The sequence below is a fragment of the Girardinichthys multiradiatus genome, chromosome 21 (assembly GCF_021462225.1).
Source record: "Girardinichthys multiradiatus isolate DD_20200921_A chromosome 21, DD_fGirMul_XY1, whole genome shotgun sequence".
Lineage (NCBI taxonomy): Eukaryota > Metazoa > Chordata > Actinopteri > Cyprinodontiformes > Goodeidae > Girardinichthys > Girardinichthys multiradiatus.
This window is the reverse complement of record NC_061813.1, coordinates 23,952,044-23,977,196: the sequence shown is the minus strand read 5'-3', so window position 1 is coordinate 23,977,196 and position 25,153 is coordinate 23,952,044. Positions and strand designations below refer to the sequence as shown.

General features: G+C 42.2%; 2 protein-coding genes across 2 annotated transcripts; both read left to right on the top strand.

Annotated features, from left to right (window-relative positions):
• Window positions 1-45: 45 nt before the first annotated feature.
• On the top strand, window positions 46-10,528 carry usp12a (ubiquitin specific peptidase 12a). Its single transcript, XM_047349844.1, has 9 exons — window positions 46-318; window positions 1,273-1,353; window positions 4,552-4,765; window positions 4,915-5,150; window positions 5,357-5,433; window positions 7,216-7,299; window positions 7,839-8,036; window positions 9,515-9,593; window positions 9,699-10,528. Exons 1-9 carry the CDS (start codon window positions 271-273, stop codon window positions 9,798-9,800), a joined length of 1,119 nt encoding a protein of 372 aa, XP_047205800.1. The 5' UTR covers window positions 46-270; the 3' UTR covers window positions 9,801-10,528.
• Window positions 10,529-12,846: 2,318 nt separating this feature from the next.
• Window positions 12,847-25,028, top strand: gpr12 (G protein-coupled receptor 12). Its single transcript, XM_047349843.1, has 2 exons — window positions 12,847-13,516; window positions 18,928-25,028. Exons 1-2 carry the CDS (start codon window positions 13,100-13,102, stop codon window positions 19,963-19,965), a joined length of 1,455 nt encoding a protein of 484 aa, XP_047205799.1. The 5' UTR covers window positions 12,847-13,099; the 3' UTR covers window positions 19,966-25,028.
• The last annotated feature ends 125 nt before the right edge of the window (window positions 25,029-25,153 follow it).

Genomic DNA, 25,153 nt, shown 5'->3' with positions numbered 1-25,153 from the left:
TTAAATGACGTAACTTATTTATTTTATTTGTGTTACGAATTTTCCGTTTGAGGTTTAGTCAGGTCCGACTGAGTGCCAAAACTGAAAAGCTACGAGAATCCTACGACTCGTATTAATCACGCGAAACCGGAAGCACCTAGCAGTGAACAGTCTTGTCTTCTTCAAGCTGTTTGTCCGCAGCAGTCGCGAGCTCAGCAGCGTCTCCTCACGAGGACATCCAGCCCAGTCCTGTCAGCGCGCGGCTGTGTTGTGGAAGATGGCGCTAGCCGAATGGAAATCCTAATGACAGTCTCAAAATTTGCCTCTTTTTGTACCATGGTGAGTGCGCAGTGGCCACATACTTGCATTATTTACACTGTATGATTATTCAGAAACCACGACTATACCGTTATTAGCTATTTAAGCCGTGGAAATAGACATGAAAGCAGTTAATGCTGGTGGTTGTGCTAGGCAAGCAGTATTCGGTATGTAGCCACCCACAGGCTTCTCCTCCGCAGTTTTTTTTTTTTTTTTTTTTTTTTTTTTTGGCTAATGGCTAAATACGGACTTTACTAGTATATATGGCTTCCTAGGCAGTAGCTTTGCATCTTAATTATGTCATGTTTGTCGGAACCTGTTGTGCGGACGGTGACTGCACCTGCTGACGCTGGGATTCGAAGCTAACTAGCTAATCTGTAGCTAAAATCAGTGTCTCTGCTTGTCAACAACTGGGGCAGCTGGATAATGGATGCCTTCAGAGGGAGAGACAGTTAGCCTATATTAGTTATTAGTTTTATTGGACAAAAAATCAACTCTGAAACTAAGATATTGCACTGGGCTTTAACCAACTAACAGATATTAGTTAGGTGGGCAATGACGACGTTTTTTTTTTTTTTTTTTTTTGTTTTTTAACGGCGCAGTTGTGTTCTCCGTCTCCAGCTCTTTTTAGGTCCTCTCTTCTTTCTACGGCTGGATTGTGTTCTCATCACATTGTTGCTATCAAGCCACACCATTCAAACATTTAAAACCTTAGTGTCGACTCCTAGAAAAAATCACCCAGACAGTTTTGCATTCAAAGCCCGTTGAAGTTTAGGCATGCCCACCTTTACTGTCAGGTAAAATGTATGCATGCTTTTAGCTCTAGTGACAAAAGTGCAATGTCTGATAGTGTTGTCTCTCTTTTTTTGAAAATATTTTATTTGAAAATGTAATTTTTCATTTCTTTAAGCCATAGATGACCTTTTAAATTCATGAGTTTGTAAAAATAGCATGTATATGTTGCACCTTTTACAGGGCGCCAATGCCTCTGCTCTGGAGAAAGAGATTGGATCTGAGCAGTTTCCGGTCAATGAGCACTACTTTGGCCTGGTCAATGTAAGTAAATAAGGGAGTGGTTCTAGATTACATATCATTTATTAAAAGTTTATTTAATTTCCTCAAATTGTCAGCAATTGCCTTGATAAAAAAAAATACCTTGCTGTATGTATTTATTCTATTTCATCTTTACTCAACAAGTCTGTTGTGTAGTGTGAATAAGACATTAAAATATTAATCTTTATAAGACTTCCTGCTAGTTTCACTAGTTTATGAGCTCCAATGAGTTGGCTCTCCCCACTGCAGCATGCTCTTTCAGCAGACTGATCGGCCAATCACTGGCGGAGTTTGGTTAATATGCGAGATGAGTACATGTGCAGACTGTAAGTAGGAGGTTCGAAGGTTTAGGCGTTTTGTCCGCACAAATATTGATTGGTTCATTCAGGTCGCCCTGTTTGGACCAGTTTCTGGTATTAATAGATATCAGGGTTTGTAATTATACCATTGTTATGGTGTACAGTCTTTTCTAATGAGATGCCAGAAAAAGTGCTGAAGTGACCTGTATGGAGCATAAAGTTACGCTGGGCCCCTCCTCACTGCCAGTCAGCTGGCTGAAACAAAGACGCTGTACTTTGTGTTACTTACAAGACAACTGTGCTATTTTGAAATATTTCCAATCACAAAAAAAGGATGGTTTTGATGCAAGTAGTGCTACCCTTATTAAGGTAATCTTGGTCTGTTAAGCTGCTTACTTCGATTCTAGGAGCACAGACATCTAAGTTATTAACCAGCAAATATCAGCTGGTTATATGTGTTTTTTCTATACAGCGTAAAACAGCAAAAAGGTATAATTTGCTTTGGTCTTTTAAATAAAAACTTATGTAATCCTTTTCTTGTATGTTTTCATGTTAATACTGTGAAACTGCGGGGATTTCTACACAAGGTTATCATACCGTGAGAATCTCATACCATCCCATGCCTACTCTGTTTATTTAAGACAAAACCAATAAAAATGCTGAGCCTTAACATTAGGAAGATGGATTTATGACTCGGTTTTATACATTTATGTTTCTCAGATGGTGGAACAGGTCATGACGAGGTTGAACCGTATGCTTTTCAGACTATAAACTCCTTTTCGTATATTGATTTTAGTCTTGTTAAAAATGTTTAGCTTTTTCATTGTGTTTAATGCATATGTATAAGTATCAGTTCAAAAATATCTTACGGTAATTTCTTAAAAACCTTTGTTTCATTACCAGTGACCAGTGGGCCGAAACACCTGAGAAATTTTACTCTAAAGAGGCCCGAAATTTTTATGAGTTATTTTTAGGACGTGTGAGCACGGTTTGCAGCAGCTGTTAACAGCTGGAGTGAACTCCTGGACTGCATCCCTCCCTTCTGTGCAACAAGCAGTGTGTTTTATGGGGAGGGTTCCTAAGCAATCTGAATGTTGGGAAATAAAAGCTTATTCTTACACATACTTGCTTCCCGCTTCCTTTTGGTAAGATAAAAATGTGAATCTGATCTTATTTGGTCCAAAATAAATAGCTTTGATTTTACATTTAGATGGTGACCTCTACCTGTGATTTATCTTATCAGAGCTTGAGCTTCTGTTCTTGATTTGGGTGAATTTCACTGATTGTTTTGTGACTTTAAATCCTTTTCACTCTTGGTGTTAAACTGGACTTTTGCACTGGGTTCAGTTTAGATGCCATAAAATGTTTTTTTATTTATTCTTTGTGTTGTGGAGGTATTGCTGACTCACCGTGATTTAGAACATCTGTGTTTAATCTAAAATAGTCCAGTTTTCTAAGTATTATATATTTTAACAGATTTTAAGTTTGTCCAGATGCTAAAACATTGTGAAATAGCACATTGCCACATTGATGTATCAGAATCCAGCTTTACCACTGTGTTGTTTTCATGATTTACTAAATATCAGAGAGCATGCAGCACCTACCCTGAAACCCTCACTCTACCAAAGTTCTAACTACTATTATTGTTTTTCTAATGTGCAGATTCCTGCGGTTTTGCCATGGCCGAATTTAATTGCACATTGGATCTTGGAATTTCCAAACTTCAGCATGAACTCTGTTTTTCCTCTTTGGTGCTGTAGTCCCATGGATGATTGTAGCTTTTTATTCTACTAAGTAAAGTCAGATGTAGAACTGTTTATGACCCGTTGATCTGGAAAACAAGAGCAGGAGAGTGGTAACTTGTCACTTCCTTGGCACAGTCAAGAAATACTTCAGCATTTTTTGCGAAAGATTGTATGAGGTACTTATGAGTAGCCTAGTTAGCGTTAATTTGGAGGAGTGGAGGGGAGTTTCGAAAGAGAAAGCCCCCCCAGATCAGACTAAAGCAGCTGAAATATGCCGAGAAAGTCACGGCGTTCCAAGAAACTAAATAAATCTCTTATGCTAATTTTTCTTTGCAGTAGTGGTTTACCTTCTTTATATTCTTAACTGATAAATGTCCATGTTTCTGTGCATGTTTGTATGCACAGTGGCAGCTGCACCGGGTTTTTCTGCCGATCCGATCAGGAATTGTGGGGTTGTTTTTTGACTGCTGGAAGTTAGTATTGTAAGAATGTTTTAAAATGGTGCCGATTGTGCTTTTTCAAGCTCGTCTGGGGATGTATGTTGGGGATTAGTTAAGAAAACAGGCACTGTGCTTAAAGTGACCAGAAGCCAGATCATTTCCTTTTGCGATTTTAAGCATTAAAAAAAAGGAACAGAAAATAATGAAACAACATGCATGTGCAAAGTGAATTTCTGTACCACAAGCAGTGAGGGACAATTCCAACAGAAAATACTTACAAAAGAATTATAATATTTTCCAATATTTATTGTTGTTGTTACTTTAATATTTTTAAACATTGCATCCTTTTATGCACACAATGGACTCATAATAAGACTGATTGATTTACATAATTTGCGCTTTAAGTTACACTGTTATGTTGCAAGAGGCAAAAGCAACAGCTTTGCTGTAGAAATTTAGCCAGTTTTTTCTAAATTTGTGTGTCTTTTACCACACGTTTACCATCTGGAACTGGAGCGCTCTTTGACGGAGCAGAGGTTGCTGGCACACACTAAATCTAAACTGTTCATTTTTCAAAGGGCCAGCGATCAAAGCGGAGACTTGAATATGTTATCTGGCTGTAACTGCAGCCCAGCTGTGGCTGTAGGAGTTTTTTTGTAGGTGTGGTGCTGAACCTGACATAGATAAGCACATCATTTTCTCTTTTGTGATTTTTAGTTTGGGAACACCTGCTACTGCAACTCAGTCCTGCAGGCTCTGTATTTCTGCCGGCCGTTTCGGGAGAAGATCCTAGCGTACCGCAGTCAACCTCGGCGGAAGGAGAACCTGCTCACCTGCCTGGCTGACCTGTTCCACAGCATTGCCAACCAGAAGAGAAAAGTGGGGGTCATACCGCCCAAGAAATTTATCACAAGGCTACGCAAGGAGAACGGTAAGTGGGAAAGAAAATACGACTGAGGAGCAAGATAGAAGATCATTTCACCACCTTCAACAGTGCCTCATATCTGGAGATCCGGAACATGTTGTAGTTCTGGCTGAACGTGCAGCAGTTCTGAAGTTTCTCTTCTGCTCACTCCTCAGAGCTGTTTGACAACTACATGCAGCAGGATGCTCATGAGTTCCTAAACTACCTGCTAAACACCATCGCAGATCTCCTGCAGGAGGAGAGGAAGCAGGAGAAGTCAAATGGCCGTCTTGCCAATGGCACATTGGACTCCCAGAACAACAACAGCAATGCCACACCTGCTCCAACCTGGGTCCACGAGATCTTCCAAGGCACGCTGACCAACGAGACGCGTTGTCTCACCTGTGAAACGGTGAGATCCCTTCCATATTTTCATTTCATTCAAATACATAAAGTTTCACTGAAGTAGGCCTTTATATTTTGAGGACTGAAAATTTGTAACCCTGGTTTTATTCAGAAAGATGACGGGCCTCCATTACACATCATGTCAAACTAAGAAATTAAATGTCTGACTTGCTTTTGGTTCATCAAGACGTTTGAATGTTTTTTCCTCTCCAGATAAGCAGCAAAGATGAAGACTTTCTGGACCTTTCTGTGGATGTAGAACAGAATACCTCCATCACGCACTGCCTCAGGTAGAGCTACACAGCTTTTAGCACAGAATGATTTATTGAAGAGCTGAAGACAAGATGTGCAATCCTGCAACAGACATCCGAGTTTTGAGGAATTGTAATGAAGGCTGTTTGCTCTTTTCAAATGGTTGCCGAGCATCATTTTCAAAAATAATACCGGAGGAATCTGTGAGTTCTGTCAGTGTAAAGGTGAGTTTGACAGACGAAGATTTACTGCTGGTTTAGCTGGTGTAGAGAGGTTGAACTTGCAGCTTCCTCCAACACAAGAAATAAATCAATAATTTATTTTAATGAATCAGCTTGAATGCCTCACTCTAAGCACGATAAGACCACAGGGAACCTGGCTGTTTCTGTGCGGAGGCAGAGAGTTCTGTCAGGTGCTGAACAGTCAGGGTTTATAGCAGCAAGGCTCTGGTCCAAATCCACACTGAACAGCACGTCAAACCGGACCGATGGTACAAAAAAATGCGAGCTGAATCACAGAATTTGATTTATAAAAACATGGAATATCATAGTTTGTCCTATCAGTGTACCGTTACACCGACGGGCGTAGCGACTGTTTTGTGACCCACTCAGCCGCAGCTTGGTTCCCCCTCAGACTGACAGCTGTCCGATAGAGACCTGACTGCAGCATAACTATGTTCATTAATAACTACATCCTCCGTTTATGAAGCTGAAAAACGGCTCGAATGGTGAGTTTTGTCCACACATGATTACTGAGAACTGCAGAAACATGTTCTGATCCAAAAGATCAACCAGAGCATGTAATCAAAGAGAGCAGTAGTCTATCAATTCTGTAAACTCCTTCCTCAGCAAAGCGAGATGCACATTTATTGCAAAAATCATTAGACAACAGGGTATTTTCTTTTAGCTTTACAAATACATTAAATTCCCAATAAATTTGACCCATTTTCTATTTAACAGCTAAATCTGCCAGGGTGTGAAATTTTATGGCTGAAGTGAGCCGTGTGTTACGAGGTGAAGTCTGTGATGCAACCCTTAGAAATCAAGTTTTATCCATCATCTTTTTCATGTTTCTTTTATGTTCTTCAGTAAAATGAAGCAGCCATACCTTTTTGTCTATTTACCTGCATTTCTGTTTTGTATGTTTTTGGTTTTCTTTTAAAGCTTTGCTTTATGAAATCCGCTGAATTGTTTCCACAACTGCAAATGAAAGAATGCTTAATTGATGATCACTTGTTTGGAGGTTGCCACACAGCTCGAGTCGCGTTGTGTTGGATATTCAGGTATTTGACCTTAGCTTGGCGGCCTGACTGCACCATGTCCTAAAAACATACTGCCAACCACAGAGGTGGGCCAGTTATCCTTTAACGGTGTAAAATAGTTTTCCCTTATCACCGTTTATGTGGTCAACAATGCTGTAGTAGCCTTTAGGTTTGTTATTTCTGATTTTTATCAATGAAAAGACCCTACCCTCTACAGGTTAGGGTCCACTTCAGGGTTGTTCTTTGACTTAGCCAAGCTGACAGAGGGAGTAGCTTCCTAAAACTGGTTATTAAGATGCTCCTTCACTACTTTTTAATATTTCTTTAGAGCAGACATGTTGGTATCAGCCTTGGGAAAACCTTTTTTGGGCTTCTGCGTTATCCCCTAGCCCAGCAAAGGTTAAAGGGGGAAAGTTTGGTGATTTAAGATATATTTAACCTAATACCAGCTGTAAAAAGGCTTTGTTTCGGAAGCCCCTAACGGCACCAGGAAAATGTTGGGATAATTTTAGCAAATGTAGCCCTCAGATTGAACTGATGTTCATTTGTTTCCTCTCAGAGGGTTCAGTAACACAGAGACTCTGTGCAGCGAGTACAAATACTACTGTGAGGAATGTAGAAGCAAGCAGGAGGCACACAAGAGGTCAGTGCAGCAGATCTTTTTGTTTACAATGTCCTGCCGAAACATTCATACAGCTTGAAGTATTTTCACATTTTGTCAAGGTGCCTCCAGACTTCAATGTGTTTTTGTGGGAGTTTATGTGAGAGATCAACACAGAGAAGAGCCAGAATGAAGGAAAATTAAACATCTGAGGAGTGGTCTCTCAATCTAATCTGATTTTAAACTGTTTTGTAAAGAGTGGATACATTTTTTAGTCTTTAAATGTGTGAAGCTGGTTGAGTCGTACCCTACAAAAATTGCAGCTAAAGGCTTTTCTAAAAAGTATTGCCTCGGGGGGAGATGAATACAAAGGCAATACATGCCAGATTTTTTTTTTTTTATTGTACACAAAAGTATTTTAAACCATGTAATCCTTTCCTTCCACCTTAAAATTATTCACTGCTTCATGTTGATCTGTCACATAAAATCCCAATAAAACACATTGAACTTTCTGGTTCTCACATAAACAGTTGTGAAAGGCACGATAAATCTGTTCACTTTATTTATCTCCGACCCTAAAGGATGCGCGTAAAGAAGCTGCCAATGATCCTGGCTCTGCACCTCAAGCGCTTTAAGTACATGGAGCAGCTCCAGCGATACACCAAGCTGTCCTATCGCGTTGTCTTCCCTCTGGAGCTCCGTCTCTTCAACACCTCTGGAGACGCCACAAATCCTGAGAGGTTATACGACCTGGTTGCTGTGGTAGTGCATTGTGGGAGGTGAGTGTTTGAACATGTAACCGGCGTTAAACAGCTGGTCCTTTTGACTCTGTGAGTGGGAGTTAGTATGTCTGTGTTTATTTAGGGTGTTTTCCACTTACTGTTCAGTAGGTACATGCTGAAACAGACTCCAGCTCTGCACGGTGCTGAAAACAAAAGTAAAGAAGGGAAAGTAGAATAAAAGGTTGAGCTTTAGAGCAGAACACATGACCTATATGTGTAAAATGACCTCTCTCCTTTGAGCTAAACCCTTTTTTGTGGCTTAAGAGCCATCCGCAACTTAATGTCACTAATACTGTCTAGAAAAGGCTGAATAGAGGAAGCATCTGCTTGAGGGGCAAAAGATTTGACATTCGTCTGCATATAAATGGAATAGAGTCCCTTATTTTACTTTGGACAGTTCCTGTTGGCAAACGGTACAGGGAGAAAAAGAAGAGGCTCAAGAAAAGAGCGTTATTGCACCCCCTCATGGCAGGTCAGCAGTGGAAGAGACAGAGACGCCAATCCTCTCACAAAAATGTCTGTCGTGGAGGTTGGACTTCAACCACTGGAGAGCTGATCCTATGGTCCCCACCCATTGCTCCGGCCATGGAATCAGGATATCATGGCAACACATATTTTCCACAGTCAGATGCTAAATAATATTGTTAAAACACATAAGAGGTTGTTCTGTGCTGTGGAATGATGCAGACATGTTGACAACATGTCACAAGGAAGGCAACCCTCAACAACTTCCAAACTCAACAGTTCTCTATTATGGATTAAAAGTTGAGGCAAATTGATCAGGGAGGCTCCTAAAAGACAATCGGTAATACTGAAGGAGCTGCAGGAATTACTGGATTTGTGTTCTTCATGCAGCAACAATCTCCTGTATTCTCTGTATGTCTTGACTGAGGTTTAGGGTTGCAAGACAGAAGATTTCTCTTTGAAAGAAAAACATCCAGGCCTGGCCAAAACCTCTCTAAACCTTGTTGGAGAACATGTTCTGGTATGATGGAACCACAATTTCCTTCAGGGTCACAATTCCAAAGGGCAAAAGAGCACCATGCCCACAGTGAAACATAGTGGTGGCAGCGTCATGCTTGAGGGTTACTGTTCTTCAGATTGAACTGAGGGTTTTTGCCAAGGTGGATGAAATTATGACCACATCAGATATTGGTCAGCTTTGACCTGAAACCTTCAGGTGTTTGCTGGAAAGTTGAAGATGAAGAGGGATTTTATTTTCTAGCATCGCAGTGAGTCCAAGCGAGTCTAAAGAATGGCTTCACCCAAAGAAAAGGTTTTGGAACTAATCGTGGTGTAATTATTTTTACCTCACATAAACCTTGCATTATAACAGGATTATCTACACTGTATGGAAATATATTCCCCACTCAGATTTCCAAAATGTTCTAAAAACTGACACTGAAAATCCCACATATTTTAGTCTGGAAATGTTTGAAACTGAGTTGGTAAACTAATGTCTTGTTTCTTTTCAGCGGTCCAAACAGGGGTCACTATATCGCCATTGTAAAAAGTCATGACTTCTGGTTGCTCTTTGATGATGACATTGTAGAGGTAAGCAGGTCCTTTCTTGTTTAACACTTGAAGGAAGCGTTTGTTTTTCATCATTCTACTTTTTTCCCGCTAACCGAGCTGAACGTCTCGTTTCTGCTCTCGTAGAAAATCGACGCCCAGGCCATAGAAGAATTCTATGGTCTCACTTCTGAAATCTCCAAGAACTCAGAGTCGGGCTACATCCTCTTCTACCAGTCCAGAGACTAAATGAGACGTGGACCCGAGTGCTTTGCCACGTTGTCCCAGAGACTCCCTCTTTTACCTTTTGTGGGGGACAGCAGATTGTAAAGTTGCACGGTGTCATACTTGCCTACACAGCTGTAACTCATACCTGTGCTTTTACGCACCTCAGCTCTGCAGCTCAGTCGTGGCAGTTCCCTCTACTTACCTGCTGACCCCTCACCCTGACGGCCTCCGTGTCCTTCCTGCCCCTCCCCCCATCTGCCGCTGCGAGGACAGAGGGAGACAATAACTAATGAAACTGTGTGAAGATTGTTTTAAAAAAGGAGTAAGGGTTGTACAGATATTGATTGGTTGTATGAGTGGTGTTCTAGGTTTTTCCTTGGGTGTCGGGTGAGTGGGTATTTAATTCATATGACGTAATATCGGCCTGGAGTCTTCACCTCCCACAATGTTAACCTAAACTGTGACAGAGGTATTTTGGTCATGGATGTAACGGAGGATGGGTGCGCCACTTACAGGGAGAATTGGGCTGTGTATTTCTAGTGTACAGAATGGTATTTGTATAAATATTTCATTAAGATATTATCATTGGAAAATGTTAGACTTGGAGAAGATGTATTAACACTATGGTGCACTTTTGATACTGTTTTGTAGGTGTTGGCAAGCTTAATGTGAGGGGATTGCTTGAAAAGGCCTGTTGTGAAGCGATCATTTTCTGTTTTAAAGAAAAAGAAATAAAGCCAATAAGATTGCGGGACCGTCTGCTTCACTTTGTGTCCCACAGGTGCGCACTGATGACTCATGGGTGAGGGGCTGAACGTCGCCATCTAGTGCCGTTTCATCAGGAGTTATTTTTAATCCGTTCAGATCCAGGAAGGCAGGAGCTTTGGAAAAAGACACACAGCCTAAAGATTTTATACAGGTGCATCTCAGTGAATTAGAATATCATTGCATGTTCATTTTAGTTAATTGAAAGTGTTTAATTTTGATTATCATGATTTACATATTACATAAGAGAAATGCAATTATACAATCATTGGGAAGGAAAGTTGTGCACCACACAGTCAATAACATTCTACAAGGAGGGTAAGCCACAAAATGCCATTAGTAAAGAAGCTGGCTCTTCATGGAGTGCTGTATCCAAGCATATTATTAGAAAGTTTAATGGAAAGAAAAAGTGTGGTTGGAAAAAAAAGTGCACTATCAATAGGGTGAGGGCAGCATTGAGAAGATTGTGAAGCCCATTCAAGAAGGATTCATAAGCTGTAAATTGTGGCTGGAATCTGTGCGTTGAAGTTCATCCCACTGATGTTCCCATGGCCATGGGTTAAAACTATTACATTCCTTTTTTAAGCCACTTTTGCCAAAATCAGGAATGTCTTACCTCCTATATACACTGCTCAAAAAATAAAGGGAACACTCAAATAATACATCCTAGATCTGAATGAATGAAATATTCTCATTGAATACTTTGTTCTGTACAAAGTTGAATGTGCTGACAACAAAATCACTCAAAAATTATCAATGGAAATTAAATGTATTAACCAATGGAGGCCTGGATTTGGAGTCGCACACAAAATTAAAGTGGAAAAACACACTACAGGCTGATCCAACTTTGATGTAATGTCCTTAAAACAAGTCAAAATGAGGCTCAGTATTGTGTGTGGCCTCCATGTGTCTGTATGACCTCCCTACAACACCTGGGCTCCTGATGAGACGGTGGATGGTCTCCTGAGGGATCTCCTCCCAGACCTGGACTAAAGCATCCACCAACTCCTGGACAGTCTGTGGTGCAACGTGACGTTGGTGGATGAAGCGAGACATGATGTCCCAGATGTGCTCAATCAGATTCAGGTCTGGGGAACGGGCGGGCCAGTCCATAGCTTCAATGTCTTCATCTTGCAGGAACTGCTGACACACTCCAGCCACATGAGGTCTAGCATTGTCCTGCATTAGGAGGAACCCAGGGCCAACCGCACCAGCATATGATCTCACAAGGGGTCTGAGGATCTCATCTCGGTACCTAATGGCAGTCAGGCTACCTCTGGTGAGCACATTTCTTTGGAGGGCTGCATTACTGACCCACTGCCAAACCGGTCATTCTGAAGGATGTTGCAGGCAGCAGATCGCTCTCCACGGTGTCTCCAGACTCTGTCACGTCTGTCACATGTGCTCAGTGTGAACCTGCTTTCATCTGTGAGGAGCACAGGGCACCAGTGGTGAATTTGCCAATCCTGGTGTTCTCTGGCAAATGCCAAGCGTCCTGCAAGGTGTTGGGCTGTGAGCACAACCCCATTTGTGGACATCAGGCCCTCATACCATCCTCATGTAGTCTGTTTCTAACCTTTTATGCAGACACATGCACATTTGTGGCCTGCTGGAGGTCATTTTGCAGGGCTCTGGCAATGCTCCTCCTGTTCCTCCTTGCACAAAGTTGGAGGTAGCGGTCCTGCTGCTGGGTTGTTGCCCTCCTACAGCCTCCTCCACGTCTCCTGGTGTACTGGCCTGTGCAGAGTCCAACTTGCTTGAGGTCCAGTCTAAAGTTTCCTCAGTCCGTGATTATTTGCCGAGTCATGTAATCTGCTGATGTTGGTCCTCTGTATATTATCAAGTCCAAAGTCAGTCCAGCCAAGACAATTTTAAAGCGCTTCATACTGTCGGGCTTTGTGATTAGGCTGATTTTATTTTTTCAGCTCTTGAAAATTTTCTGACCTACATCCCATAATAAATATGTGGGTTATTGTCATAAGGAAGATGAGCTGAACGCCACTCATCTTGGAGCACTTCAACAGTCACAGGTTGATCACCTCCATGCTACGCTGCATTAATGCATGCATGTACTGTACAGTAAATTGACATTTTTTCTCTAGGCAGACATTCAGTATTAAACATCTATTTTTGGTTCAATGTAATATTCAAATTTTCAGAGAACCCGTATTACTCTAATAAATCTGGAAGTTTCACTTTTTGAATTGTATTTAAAAAAGTAGAATTTTGAATGACATTTCAATTCAATATGATGCACCTGCATGATCAGATGGACGCTTTTTTGTAACCCACCTGTCTGCTGAGGTGACTTGGAGGCGGCGCAGCAGAAGATGGAGGACAGGGAGGAGACGGAGGAGGAGGTGGAGGTGGTTGACACACATCAGGGTTGCTGTTTAATAACACAGACAAGACCAGAATAGCAGGGCGTCTCTGCATCCAGCCATCTTCACGTCTGAAACTTAAGTCGGGCCTAAAAATGTTCTTCCAGAATAACCTTATGAGATACGAGAAGTAATCATATTCTCCAAGCTGAAGGATAATTGACTTTTTTGTGAATGAAGCCTTCATTTGAAAATTGTGTTCTCAATTATAAATTTGTCCTGATGAGGCGCGAAGCCGACATTACTAGTTCAACCAGTCTCCGGCAGTCTGGCCCTTCTGGGACTCCTCCGTCATCATCATCATCACCTCCACCCTCCTCTCTTCTCACTCACCTCCTCTTCCTCTGCTCCGCCGCTGCTGCTTCACTCGCTGCTCCTTCCCCGCACAGCCGCAGTCCACGGCCCCGTCAGTGGCCGAGCCGCTGCTGCGCTCTTTTCTCCCTTTTTTCTTCCATGATCATCATCCCTCTTCTTCCCTCTTCCCTGAGCTGTGTCTCTGTCCGCCGGCCTGAATCATCTGCACCCCTAACATGGGAATACAAAGCTGTCGTTCTTCCATCTAGACGGGAAGTCGCAGCTCACAGAGTCAAGGTAGGCTGAATGGATGGATGCTTGCATGCATGCAGGGAGGCGGATTACTGAGCAACCTTTGCATGCATGGAAAGATGCATGTTTTCTTCCCTCTTTACTCTCACTGTCTCTGTTGTGGACGGAGATAGTGGAGGTGCAATGTGTTTCTCCAATGCAAGGTGCGCAGGGATGCATGTGTGCAGGCTGAGGTGTTTCCATGACGGGTGCGGTATGTTCTCTAGCAGCTGGCGCGTTGAGCTATGACCAGGGCTGTCGATATCGACTATTGCAACCTGGAAGTTACTGGAAAGGATTGATTTCGGTTATTCGCACCCTTCTGTCGATTCGTTTATAAACAGTCCTTCAGTGTAACAGACCTCTGTTGTGATAACTTTTACAGTCAATCGGTCACATCTCTCCACTAACAATGCTGCTGTACAAGTGTATCTTATATAGTAATTGCAGTGGGTAGTCTTTAATCATTTTTTTAAAGGAATAATGATAGAAAATATGCTTAATGTCCAAGCAGCAACACTAATGCTCCATGCTTAGGTTTCTGAAGCCCAGAGAACACCCAGTACCACTGGTGGAAAGCCATGACTGTCCTCGCAACCAGTAAATATTCTAAAAACAGCTGAAAATCAAAGCTGAACAAAGTGATTTAGCACAGGGACACAACCCCTTTTATTTATTTGTTATGGACGAAAGATTAAACAGAGACCAAAACCAGCAAAAGAGATTTATTAATGTTGCTTCTCAGTGGCTAATCGTTCAGGGCGCCATCCTTTGAGGGGTGGCAGAAAAGCTATAAGAAAAAAAGTCAGTTTCGTCCTGAATAAGCTTGTATTTCTTATTTGCGTGGCCAGGGAATGGGGACTCTATTATGTCTAGGGTAACCTCTGTAGAAGATTTATTAAACCTTTATCTACTTTCTTGCAAAAATATATTGTTAAGCTTCATCTCATCTCCCGATCATGAACCAAGTATCATGTGTTAGCTTGTGAAATTAATATATAACAAAATGCAGGGCAAATGAGTAAGCAATAAATTACTAAATGCAGGGATAATTCATAGGTATACAAGTAAAAGAGCAAAATTCTGAATGAAAATGAATAGATAAATGAACTAGAAATGACTGAAAATCATAAAAAAAGTAAAACATTTTAGTGTTTTGGTTTAAAATTTTGAATTATAGAGGGGGGATCACACACACAACATAGATTAAAAAAAGCAATAGATGAGGAGATAGTCATAGTTATTTTCAACCCTTTTGTTGTTGCTGCAGGTTAAATAATTAAAGGGAGGTGAACAGGCTGCTGGATACAGAGACTCAAATACTGTCTATATACAGGTCCTTCTCAAAATATTAGCATATTGTGATAAAGTTCATTATTTTCCATAATGTCATGATGAAAATTTAACATTCATATATTTTAGATTCATTGCACACTAACTGAAATATTTCAGGTCTTTTATTGTCTTAATACGGATGATTTTGGCATACAGCTCATGAAAACCCAAAATTCCTATCTCACAAAATTAGCATATCATTAAAAGGGTCTCTAAACGAGTTATGAACCTAATCATCTGAAACAACGACTTAACTCTAAACACCTGCAAAAGATTCCTGAGGCCTTTAAAACTCCCAGCCTGGTTCATCACTCAAAACCCCAATCATGGGTAAAACTGCCGACCTGACTGCTGTCCAGAAGGCCACTATTGACACCCTCAAGCAAGAGGGTAAGACACAGAAAGAAATTTCTGAACGAATAGGCTGTTCCCAGAGTGCTGTATCAAGGCACCTCAGTGGGAAGTCTGTGGGAAGGAAAAAGTGTGGCAGAAACGCTGCACAACGAGAAGAGGTGACCAGACCCTGAGGAAGATTGTGGAGAAGGGCCGATTCCAGACCTTGGAGGACCTGCGGAAGCAGTGGACTGAGTCTGGAGTAGAAACATCCAGAGCCACCGTGCACAGGCGTGTGCAGGAAATGGGCTACAGGTGCCGCATTCCCCAGGTCAAGCCACTTTTGAACCAGAAACAGCGGCAGAAGCGCCTGACCTGGGCTACAGAGAAGCAGCTCTGGACTGTTGCTCAGTGGTACAAAGTACTTTTTTCGGATGAAAGCAAATTCTGCATGTCATTCGGAAATCAAGGTGCCAGAGTCTGGATGAAGACTGGGGAGAAGGAAATGCCAAAATGCCAGAAGTCCAGTGTCAAGTACCCACAGTCAGTGATGGTCTGGGGTGCCGTGTCAGCTGCTGGTGTTGGTCCACTGTGTTTTATCAAGGGCAGGGTCAATGCAGCTAGCTATCAGGAGATTTTGGAGCACTTCATGCTTCCATCTGCTGAAAAGCTTTATGGAGATGAAGATTTCATTTTTCAGCACGACCTGGCACCTGCTCACAGTGCCAAAACCACTGGTAAATGGTTTACTGACCATGGTATCACTGTGCTCAATTGGCCTGCCAACTCTCCTGACCTGAACCCCATAGAGAATCTGTGGAATATTGTGAAGAGAACGTTGAGAGACTCAAGATCCAACACTCTGGATGAGCTAAAGGCCGCTATCGAAGCATCCTGGGCCTCCATAAGACCTCAGCAGTGCCACAGGCTGATTGCCTCCATGCCACGCCACATTGAAGCAGTCATTTCTGCCAAAGGATTCCCGACCAAGTATTGAGTGCATAACTGTACATGATTATTTGAAGGTTGATGTTTTTTGTATTAAAAACACTTTTCTTTTATTGGTCGGATGAAATATGCTAATTTTGTGAGATAGGAATTTTGGGTTTTCATGAGCTGTATGCCAAAATCATCCGTATTAAGACAATAAAAGACCTGACATTTTTCAGTTAGTGTGCAATTAATCTAAAATATATGAATGTTAAATTTTCATCATTACATTATGGAAAATAATTAACTTTATCACAATATGCTAATATTTTGAGAAGGACCTGTATAGTCTGTAGATGGATTTGTATTAAATGAAGACAAAGTATTTTAGCAAGTACTAGAACCATATTGAGAACACCTTGACAACATTCGAGGATCATATATTTAAGTCCATATTGACAAGATTGCATTGCTCAGTTGCTACAGATTTGATGGCTGCATGTTCACAAAGCTAAGCTCCCCTTCACACGCCCAGTTGCTCTATTGAACTAAGATTGGGTGATTGTGGAGACCATTGGGGTACAGTGAACCTATTTTCATATTCAAGAAACCATTTAGGGATCATTTGGACTTTGTGGCATTATCCTGCTGGAAGTAGCGATCAGACGATGAGCACACAGAGTTCCTAAAGGAATGGAGACGGTCAGCAACAATACTCGGGTACGCTGTGGCATTCTTCATTTGTTACTGGAGGGTACAAAGTGGGGCCGAGACAATACCCCCCTATACATTACACCTGCAGCAGTAGCTCAAACTGATTCTACAAGGCGGGACGGATCCATGATCAATCATGTTTTTCACATTAAAATTCTAGCCCTACCATGTAAATGTGGCAGCTTAAACCGAGAATCATCGGACCCATCTGTTATTGTCCATATTTGGTGAGTCTGTGAGAATTGTGCCCTCAGTTTCCTGTTCTGAGCTGATAGGAGCCGCAGTCAGTGTGGTTTTTTGATGTGGTGGCCCATTTTCTGAACGGTTCTGAACTGTGCTGCCAGAGATGGTGTTCAGAATACTGACCAACTATAATGAATGGTTATTAGAACTACTGTTGCCTTTGCAGCCGCTGAAACAAGTTGGACCATTCTTCTCTGGCCTCTGACATCAACCAGGTATTTTCATTCACACAGCTGCTGCTCACTGGATATTTGCTGTTTTATGAACAATTCTTTGTAAACTTGAGACATACAGTCTCAAGTTTACAGTCTCATGTAGTTGGAAGTGAAAAACCCAGTAGATCAGTAGTTTCTGCAATAGTCAGACCAACAACCATGCCACATTCAAAGTAACCATGTCTAGATGTCTAAATATATTCAATACCAAGTATGAGCAATTGAAAAGATGTTAAGAACAAGCATTATTTCTTGGACCACACCAGCCAGCCTTTCCTCCCCAAATGCATCGTGAGCCATGACCACTCGTGACCATGTCACTGGGTCACCACTGGTTCTTCCATGGTCCACATTTGAAAGTGTCCACAGCAGATTGGGAACACCTCACAAGCGCTGAAGTTTTTGGGGTGCTTTGATCCATTTGTCTAGAGTAGGATTTTCTGGTACTGTTTTACACTGGTTCGGATCTTATTTGGCAGACACGGATTACTTGGGTCATTTGGTAATTCTAAATCTGGGCATATAAAAATGAATTGTGGGTTTTCTCAAGAGTTCATTCTTAGGCCACTTTTATTTAACATCTATATGATCCCGTTAGCTCAGATTATAAGGTACTCCAACATACTACACTGCTCAAAAAAATAAAGATAAAGGGAACACTTAAACAACACAACTGGACTGGACCTCAAGCAAGTTGGACTCTGCACCTCTCTACTATTCCTCCAATTGCTGGGACCTTGATTTCCAAACAAAATCCAAAATGTACCTTCATCTGAAAAGAGGCTTTGGACCAATGAGTAGCAATCGAGTTCCTTTTTATGTACTGCTCAAAAAAAAAAGGGAACACTTAAACAACACGGCTCTTGAAAACTGCTGCTGCCAAAGCCCTGACCAACACCAGAGAAATAGCTCATAGCACACCAGTTCTAACATTACTGCCATGGCTCCCCGTTTGTCAAAGAACAGATATAAAATTTCTGCTATTGGTCTATAAATGCTCTTGTGTCAATACACATTTCTGAGTTGCATGTCAAGTATGAACCATGAAGACCCCTCAGCTGTTCAGAGACTTGCTTACTCGGTCTTTCCAGGACCAAAACTAAATCAGGTGAGGCAACATTTGGTTTTTATGCTAGTCAGCCCTGAAACAAACTTCCTGAAAACCTGAAATCTACAGAAACAGCTGGCTCCTTTAAATCAGGACTGAAAACATTACTGTTTACTGCAACTTTAAAACATAGACTCTGATGCACTGTTAAAAACATGTTTAATTTATGCCTTTAATATCTATATTTTAACATTTTTATTTTGTGTAATGATTTTATGCTGATGCTTTGTTATTGTCTTTTCCTTGATGTCCTGTAAAGCACTTTGGATTGCCTTGTGTATTTTTATATGAATAAGCTTGTCTTGCCAATCAACACAATCTAGCCTTTGTCTAATTTGCTCACTTTCTTATGGTTGCTTAGTCTTCCTGATTCTAACACATAATCTCTTCATGACTGAACAGAAGGTGCAAAGATGGAGAGATAATCAGTGCAGTTCACTAAGCCTGTTCATGAGATTCACTCACTACTGGTTCATGGGCCTGATCTTTACCCTTAAATATTCTGCATAATAATTGTTGTGTGTGCGTTTCCATTTCAGACGGGGAGCATAATGAGTGAGGAGCCGCCGGTCTCCCCCAGCTGGCTGGGCCCCGATCCGACAGCATGGGCCAGCGGGGGACCAATGGACAACACCACCAGCTTAGGGATGTTCCCAGCGAAGGACTCCCCACTGCCACCCAGCCAGCTGCCGCTGCTGGTCAACCCCTGGGACATCGTGCTGTGCTCATCGGGGACTCTGATCGCCTGTGAGAACGCCTTGGTGGTGCTGGTGATCTGGCAGAACCCGGCACTCAGAGCTCCCATGTTCCTTCTGATCGGCAGCCTGGCTCTGGCGGACCTCCTGGCCGGCCTAGGCCTCGTTCTTCACTTTACCTGTGCCTACCTGCTTCGCTCGGACTCGGCCCAGTTGCTGACAGTAGGTCTGGTGGTGGCTTCGTTCTCGGCTTCTGTCTTCAGCCTGCTGGCTATCACCATTGACCGCTACCTGTCGCTGTACTACGCCCTCACCTACAACTCGGAGAGGACGGCGGCCTTCACGTACACCATGCTGGTGCTGCTGTGGGGTCTCTCCCTGTGTCTCGGCCTGCTGCCGGTCACTGGGGTCAACTGCCTGGCCGAGGAGGCTACCTGCAGCGTGGTGCGACCGCTGACAAAGAACAACATCGCAGTTCTGTCCGTCTCCTTCCTGCTCCTCTTCGGCCTTATGCTGCAGCTCTATGTACAGATCTGCAAGATCGTGATGCGCCACGCCCACCAGATCGCCCTCCAGCACCACTTCCTGGCTGCCACGCCCTACTACGTCACTACGCGGAAGGGCGTGTCAACCTTGGCCATCATCCTGGGTACCTTCGCTGCCTGCTGGATGCCGTTCACTGTCTACTCCCTCATTGCTGACTACACCTACCCTCCGCTATACACTTACGCGACGCTGGTACCTGCCACCTACAACTCGGTCATCAACCCGGTCATCTATGCCTTCAGGAACCAGGAGATCCAGAAGGCGCTGTGGCTGGTGTGCTGCGGCTGCGTGCCAACCAGCGTGGCTCACCGTGCTCGGACACCCAGCGACGTGTGACCGTGCAGGCACAGGTGGGACGAGAAGAGGCAGCCTGGGTCAGCTCTGCTCCTCGTTTGACCCGTCCGGTGTCACAAGGAGGGCAGCAGCAAAGGGCTGTGGGTGCGGCTCTGGCTGGAGATGCAGCAGCCCACTTTGTCTCACTGTCTTCCCTACTTAAGGCCAAGAAGGTGGGAGGCATCCTGCCCACACCAAGCACGGCACGCCCTTTTCTTATTTCTGCAAAAAAAAATGCATCCCATGTCCCATGCGGCAGCTGTGCGCCTAAGACATGCACACACTAACAGCTCTGTAGCTTGACTTGATTTAATGATGCACATAAATGATCGTACAGATGCGCAGCGGCTGAGCAACACTCGCAGCCTGTCTGGGGCAGCCAGCAGCAGCGTCCCGACACTGTTGGTACTGCTGCTGCACTCTGGACGTGCGTCGAAAGCCGAGCAGCCGCGGGGAGTTAAAAATAGACCCGATGCTCTCTGATCCGCTCCACAGACGCCGGGGAAGAAATCTAGCCTCTATTTCTCCTGTCCTCACCCATTTCCTCCACCTACTTTCTCTCCTCCCTCTTTTGGCTGTAGTTTGCAATGCGCAACAATAAGAAAGGCTCCAAACGGACCCGCCCTAACATTACCTCTCTTCTATATTTTTGTTGCTATATATACACCAAACCAAACCAAGCCTATCAGATTATCTTCATGTCCTTCTCTTTAACATTTTTAAGGCATCTCAAGATCTAATTGGATATCCAATTCACCAAAGTTAGCTAGAACAGCAAAATTATTTGTGATTTGATCAGAACCATTAGATTTAAAGCAACTGGCCAGACCTTTCTGTACAATAAATCAAACTCACTTTAGATATAGTTTGTCAGCTATAGAACAAGACGTCACCATCAGTTTAATCTATTTCTATCTCATGTTTTATTAACATGAAATCCCCCCAAAACAAGCTTCCACAGGAACATGCCTCCAGTGACATCACACAAGGTAAAAGGCAGCTGCCCAGAGTTCTTCTGAGCAAATCCATCCGTATTATTGTTTTCTTCCTCTATTTTCATGACTTCAGTCAACATAAGGTTGAACTCCTTGCAATTCAAATTCAGCTCCAATGGTTCAGAATCAGTGTTGCAATCTATCCATCATAAGGTTCGCTAATGCCAGCTGTTTAGCTTGGTTCTTGTGCCTCTTGTGATGTCATAAATCCGAAACAGAACGCAGTATTTCCTTCCTTGAGCGCCCTTTTTAAAACCATAGTATTTTGTGAAATCCATGTTTCGCTACCAGGCTGTGTTCATATTGTCAGTGTACATTTGTTAATAAAAGCAAAAACAACACTGGAGAACATCTTCAAATAAAGAAATTAGCCGTGATTTGCATGCAACTAGCACAGTTCAGTGAGGTAGGTCACACTGGCCACTGCAGGCAATGTGCCATGGCTGCCTGACATCATGGTGACCCAAATAATTTTGTTTATGTAGAAAGCACCACAGTGTACCTCACATGTGCTGCATTTTAAGAGCTAAAACAAGGTCATGGAAGCTGTTATTTGTTTAAACAATGTCAATATTTTTGCTTTTAGCATTACAATACCTTGCAAAGGTTTTCACACTTTAAACTTTTTCAAGTTGTATCACGTTACAACCTAAGACCCGAGTGTTTTTCATTGGGATATTATGGAACAGAAAGAAATTATTGGGAAATTATTTTAGGGGTATATTTGGGGTCATTGCTGCTAAAAGGTAAACCTCTGCACCAGTCTCAAGTCTTCTGTACCTTCTAATAGGTTTACTTCCAGGATATCATATATTTAGCTCCATCTATGTTCCCATTAACTCTAACCAGATTCTCTGTGCCTGAGAAATCAAACCATCCCCACAGCCTGAGGCTGCCATCACCCTGTTTTGCAATGTTGATGGTGTGTTCAGGGTGATGTGCCATGGCACTATATAGTGTTTTGCATGTAGGCCAAAAAGTTCAATTTTGGTCTCATCTGACTTCTAAAGGCAGTTGTTTGCACTAAATTTTATTTAGCAATATAGGAGTAAGGGGGCCTGAATACAAACGCATCCCACTTTTCAAATTTTCACTTGTAAGAACATTTTGACAACCATGTATCCTCCCACCTGTTAGTTGCTACTTTGTGTTGGTCTATCTAATATAATCCCAATGAAACCACGCTTTGTGGTTGTAGCGTGATAAAATTAGAAAAACTTCAAGATGTTTGAGCACCTTCGCAAAGCACTGTATATGTGCTACATGCTGAATGAAGACAAGTCCTATCACTTCCATGCTGCTCTGAGTTACTGTCTCCAATCATCTGTTGGTTCTCTGATCCTTCGGATCATGTTAGCAATAACTAGCCTGAATGGTAGTTATTTTTTAGATGTGAAGCAATACTCTGACAACAATAGCATCCGCGGTTCCCTGAAGCACCAGAACGTCTTAGCAAGCAGGCTCTGACAGCCAAAAGTGATAGATAGTAGAAAAAGTGTTGTTAATTTCTCCCGGGGCAAGATCAAACTGCTTGTTCATACTGGTGACACCACTGCCTCATTTTATCCACAAACCCTAAATAGGGTTATGATCATTTGTCACATCAGGAGGAGAATTGTGAGGTTCTTCTTCTCTGCCTCTCCTGAGTGTACAAGGTGTCGTGGGCATTGTTACCTCAAAGAACAAAAAGGGATTTCTTTCTTTGTGAGTGTGTGTCTGGTCTAAATTGCCTGGCATTCTGAGCGTGTGCACAGGTGTGTGTTATTATGTGTCTTATGTGTTGTTGACACCCCTGACCTTAGAGGATTACACTGTCAGTCTTCCTGTCGGTACCGGGAAAAGTGGCCTCGTTCCGGGTTCCTTGGAGGGAGATGGGACAAGGAGGTTTGGCGCCCCAGCACTTCAAGCCAAGGGGAAAAGGGACTCTGAATGAACTGCGATCCCAATCCTGCTGTTTTCTTCTGTGTCGCCTGTCGTTACACTCTACCTTAAACCAGTCTGGCTGAGACAGATGTAGGTTAAGTGACCTCAATGATCCTATAAGGTAAAAATGGCTTCTTGCAAATACAAAGATGAGGTTTTATTTATTTTGATTTTATCTTTGTTTAATTCAGCCTCATAAAGACATTCCAGGAGCTTCAAATGTTCCTCTTTGTGGCAGGAAAGGAATATTTTTTAAAATGGAGAGATTAGCTCAGAAAAGGAAAAACATTTCTAATCAAGGAAAATTAGCCTGTGTGGGATGTTGTGTGAAGAGGCAGACTCAATCTTGTAGATTTACAATATCTTGTAAAAGTATTCAAGCCCCTTTAACTTTTGCACATTTTGTTTTGTCACAACCAAAAATGTCAAGTATTTTATTGGGACTTTATTTGATAGAATAAGACCAAGTAAGACGTGAAGAAAAACATTAGATGGTTTCAAACATTTCTACAGCTAACAATCTGAAAAATGTCTACATGTATTCAGCCTCCCTGAGTTAATGCTCTGTAGAGCCACGTTTGGCCAGTTACAGCTACAAGATCTCTACCAGTTGAACACATCTAAAAACTGAAAATTAGCTCAGGCAGATTGGAGGGAGAAAATCTGTAGACATAGCCCCAGACGGCAGTTTGGAAACCACTGATCTAAACCATTCCAATACATCCAACAGGTTTTCTTCCAGGATTGCACTGCGGTTCGCTCTACCCCCCTTCCCATCAACTCTGATCAGCTTACCTCTTTCTCTGGTGAAGAAAAGCATGATGCTGCCACCATGTTTCACCATGTTGATGGTGTGTTCAGGGTGATGCGCTGTGTTAGTTTTCTGCCATACATATCATTTAGCATGTAGAACAGAAAGGTCAGTTTTGGACCGACCGTTTCCCCTGTCGTCGCTGAAGAAAACTATCCCCACAGCACCATCAGTTGGCTGCACCAATTGTTACTTAGGAATATCAGACTCAACGGTGCTGCATACAAACGCACAAAACACGGTTCAGATTTTTATTTAAAAAATGAATTTTGAAAACTATGAATCAGTTTTATTCCACTTCACATTTAAGCACTGCTTTCGTTCTCTCATGTAAAATCCCAATAAAATACACTAAAATCTGTGGTTGTGACTAAATGAGGAAAAGTTCAAGAGGTATGAATACTGTTGAATGTTTTTGCAAGGCATCATGGGTCATACTGGTTCACCATAACCATCATTACTTTTTATATGTTATAGTAACTCAGAGGATGTATTTTCTATTCATCCCTTCAGGTGTCTGATGTATGACACGAACGTGCTGTAAAGCCTTTCTCTGAATGTAGTATCTATAAAACATGGGTTGCACCATTTTGTTTTATTTGTTAATGTCTGAATCATTTTCTCCATTTAATATGCAGCGGTGTTTGTTTTTAATTTTGTCCTGTCGGACTTGCAGACTGATGGGGCAAATGTTGGGGAATTCAATCGACACACAATCGGGGAATGCGAATCTCTTGTTGCATCTGTATTGACGAGATTTTCATTGCTGAGCATCTGAACAAGGGCTTTGTATCCAGGAAAGGTGACGGACTGCAAAGGTTGAGTGTATTTATTGTTGTCTAACACACCTGTTTATCTACTTAATGCATTTATTTTGTAATAATGCACAAAAATGTGAACAAAGTAGTTTTTTTTATATAAATAACTGTTGGACCAGCAGGACGAGGTTGTCTTCCTTTCTGATGGTTACTATTTTAGAGCTAAATATCAAAACACTCAAGGGCCTGTGAATGTGTGTGTGAGCGTGAATGACATCAGGTTGAAGCCACAGAAACAGCATCTTGTGTAGACGTAATTTTCAATGTGAAATGCACTTTATTTTTCTGGGGGGGTATTAAAATGGCACAATGAATAATTTATCTGCAAAGCGCAACGTATAGACGATAATCAACCTGCACTAACTTAACTAAAATATTGTAAAAAAAAAACAAAAACAATGTTTGTGTGAACGTGGCGTCTATTTTTCAAAGGTGTTAGATGTACTTTTTATTGTTTTGGTTAGTGCACTCAGAGATCTTGTTAATTTTGTATTAAAGACAAACGTGCTGTGCATAAAACTCCTGCCTCCTCTGGTTTTTTTTGTGTGTTTATTTTCCATCCTTGCTATGGCTCACTGCCCTCCTTTTATGCGCTCTTGTTTCCTTGGCAACCCTCCTTCATAGCAGCACTGTTGCGATGGAAA

Bases quoted from the DNA above. Each gene is read 5' to 3' on its own strand.
- usp12a (XM_047349844.1), top strand. From the start codon at position 271: ATGGAAATCCTAATGACAGTCTCAAAATTTGCCTCTTTTTGTACCATG. The intron at 5,151-5,356 runs GTGAGATCCCTT...TTTCCTCTCCAG, and splicing joins GTTGTCTCACCTGTGAAACG to ATAAGCAGCAAAGATGAAGA. The intron at 8,037-9,514 runs GTGAGTGTTTGA...GTTTCTTTTCAG, and splicing joins GTGGTAGTGCATTGTGGGAG to CGGTCCAAACAGGGGTCACT.
- gpr12 (XM_047349843.1), top strand. From the start codon at position 13,100: ATGAAGCCTTCATTTGAAAATTGTGTTCTCAATTATAAATTTGTCCTG. The intron at 13,517-18,927 runs GTAGGCTGAATG...TTTCCATTTCAG, and splicing joins TCGCAGCTCACAGAGTCAAG to ACGGGGAGCATAATGAGTGA.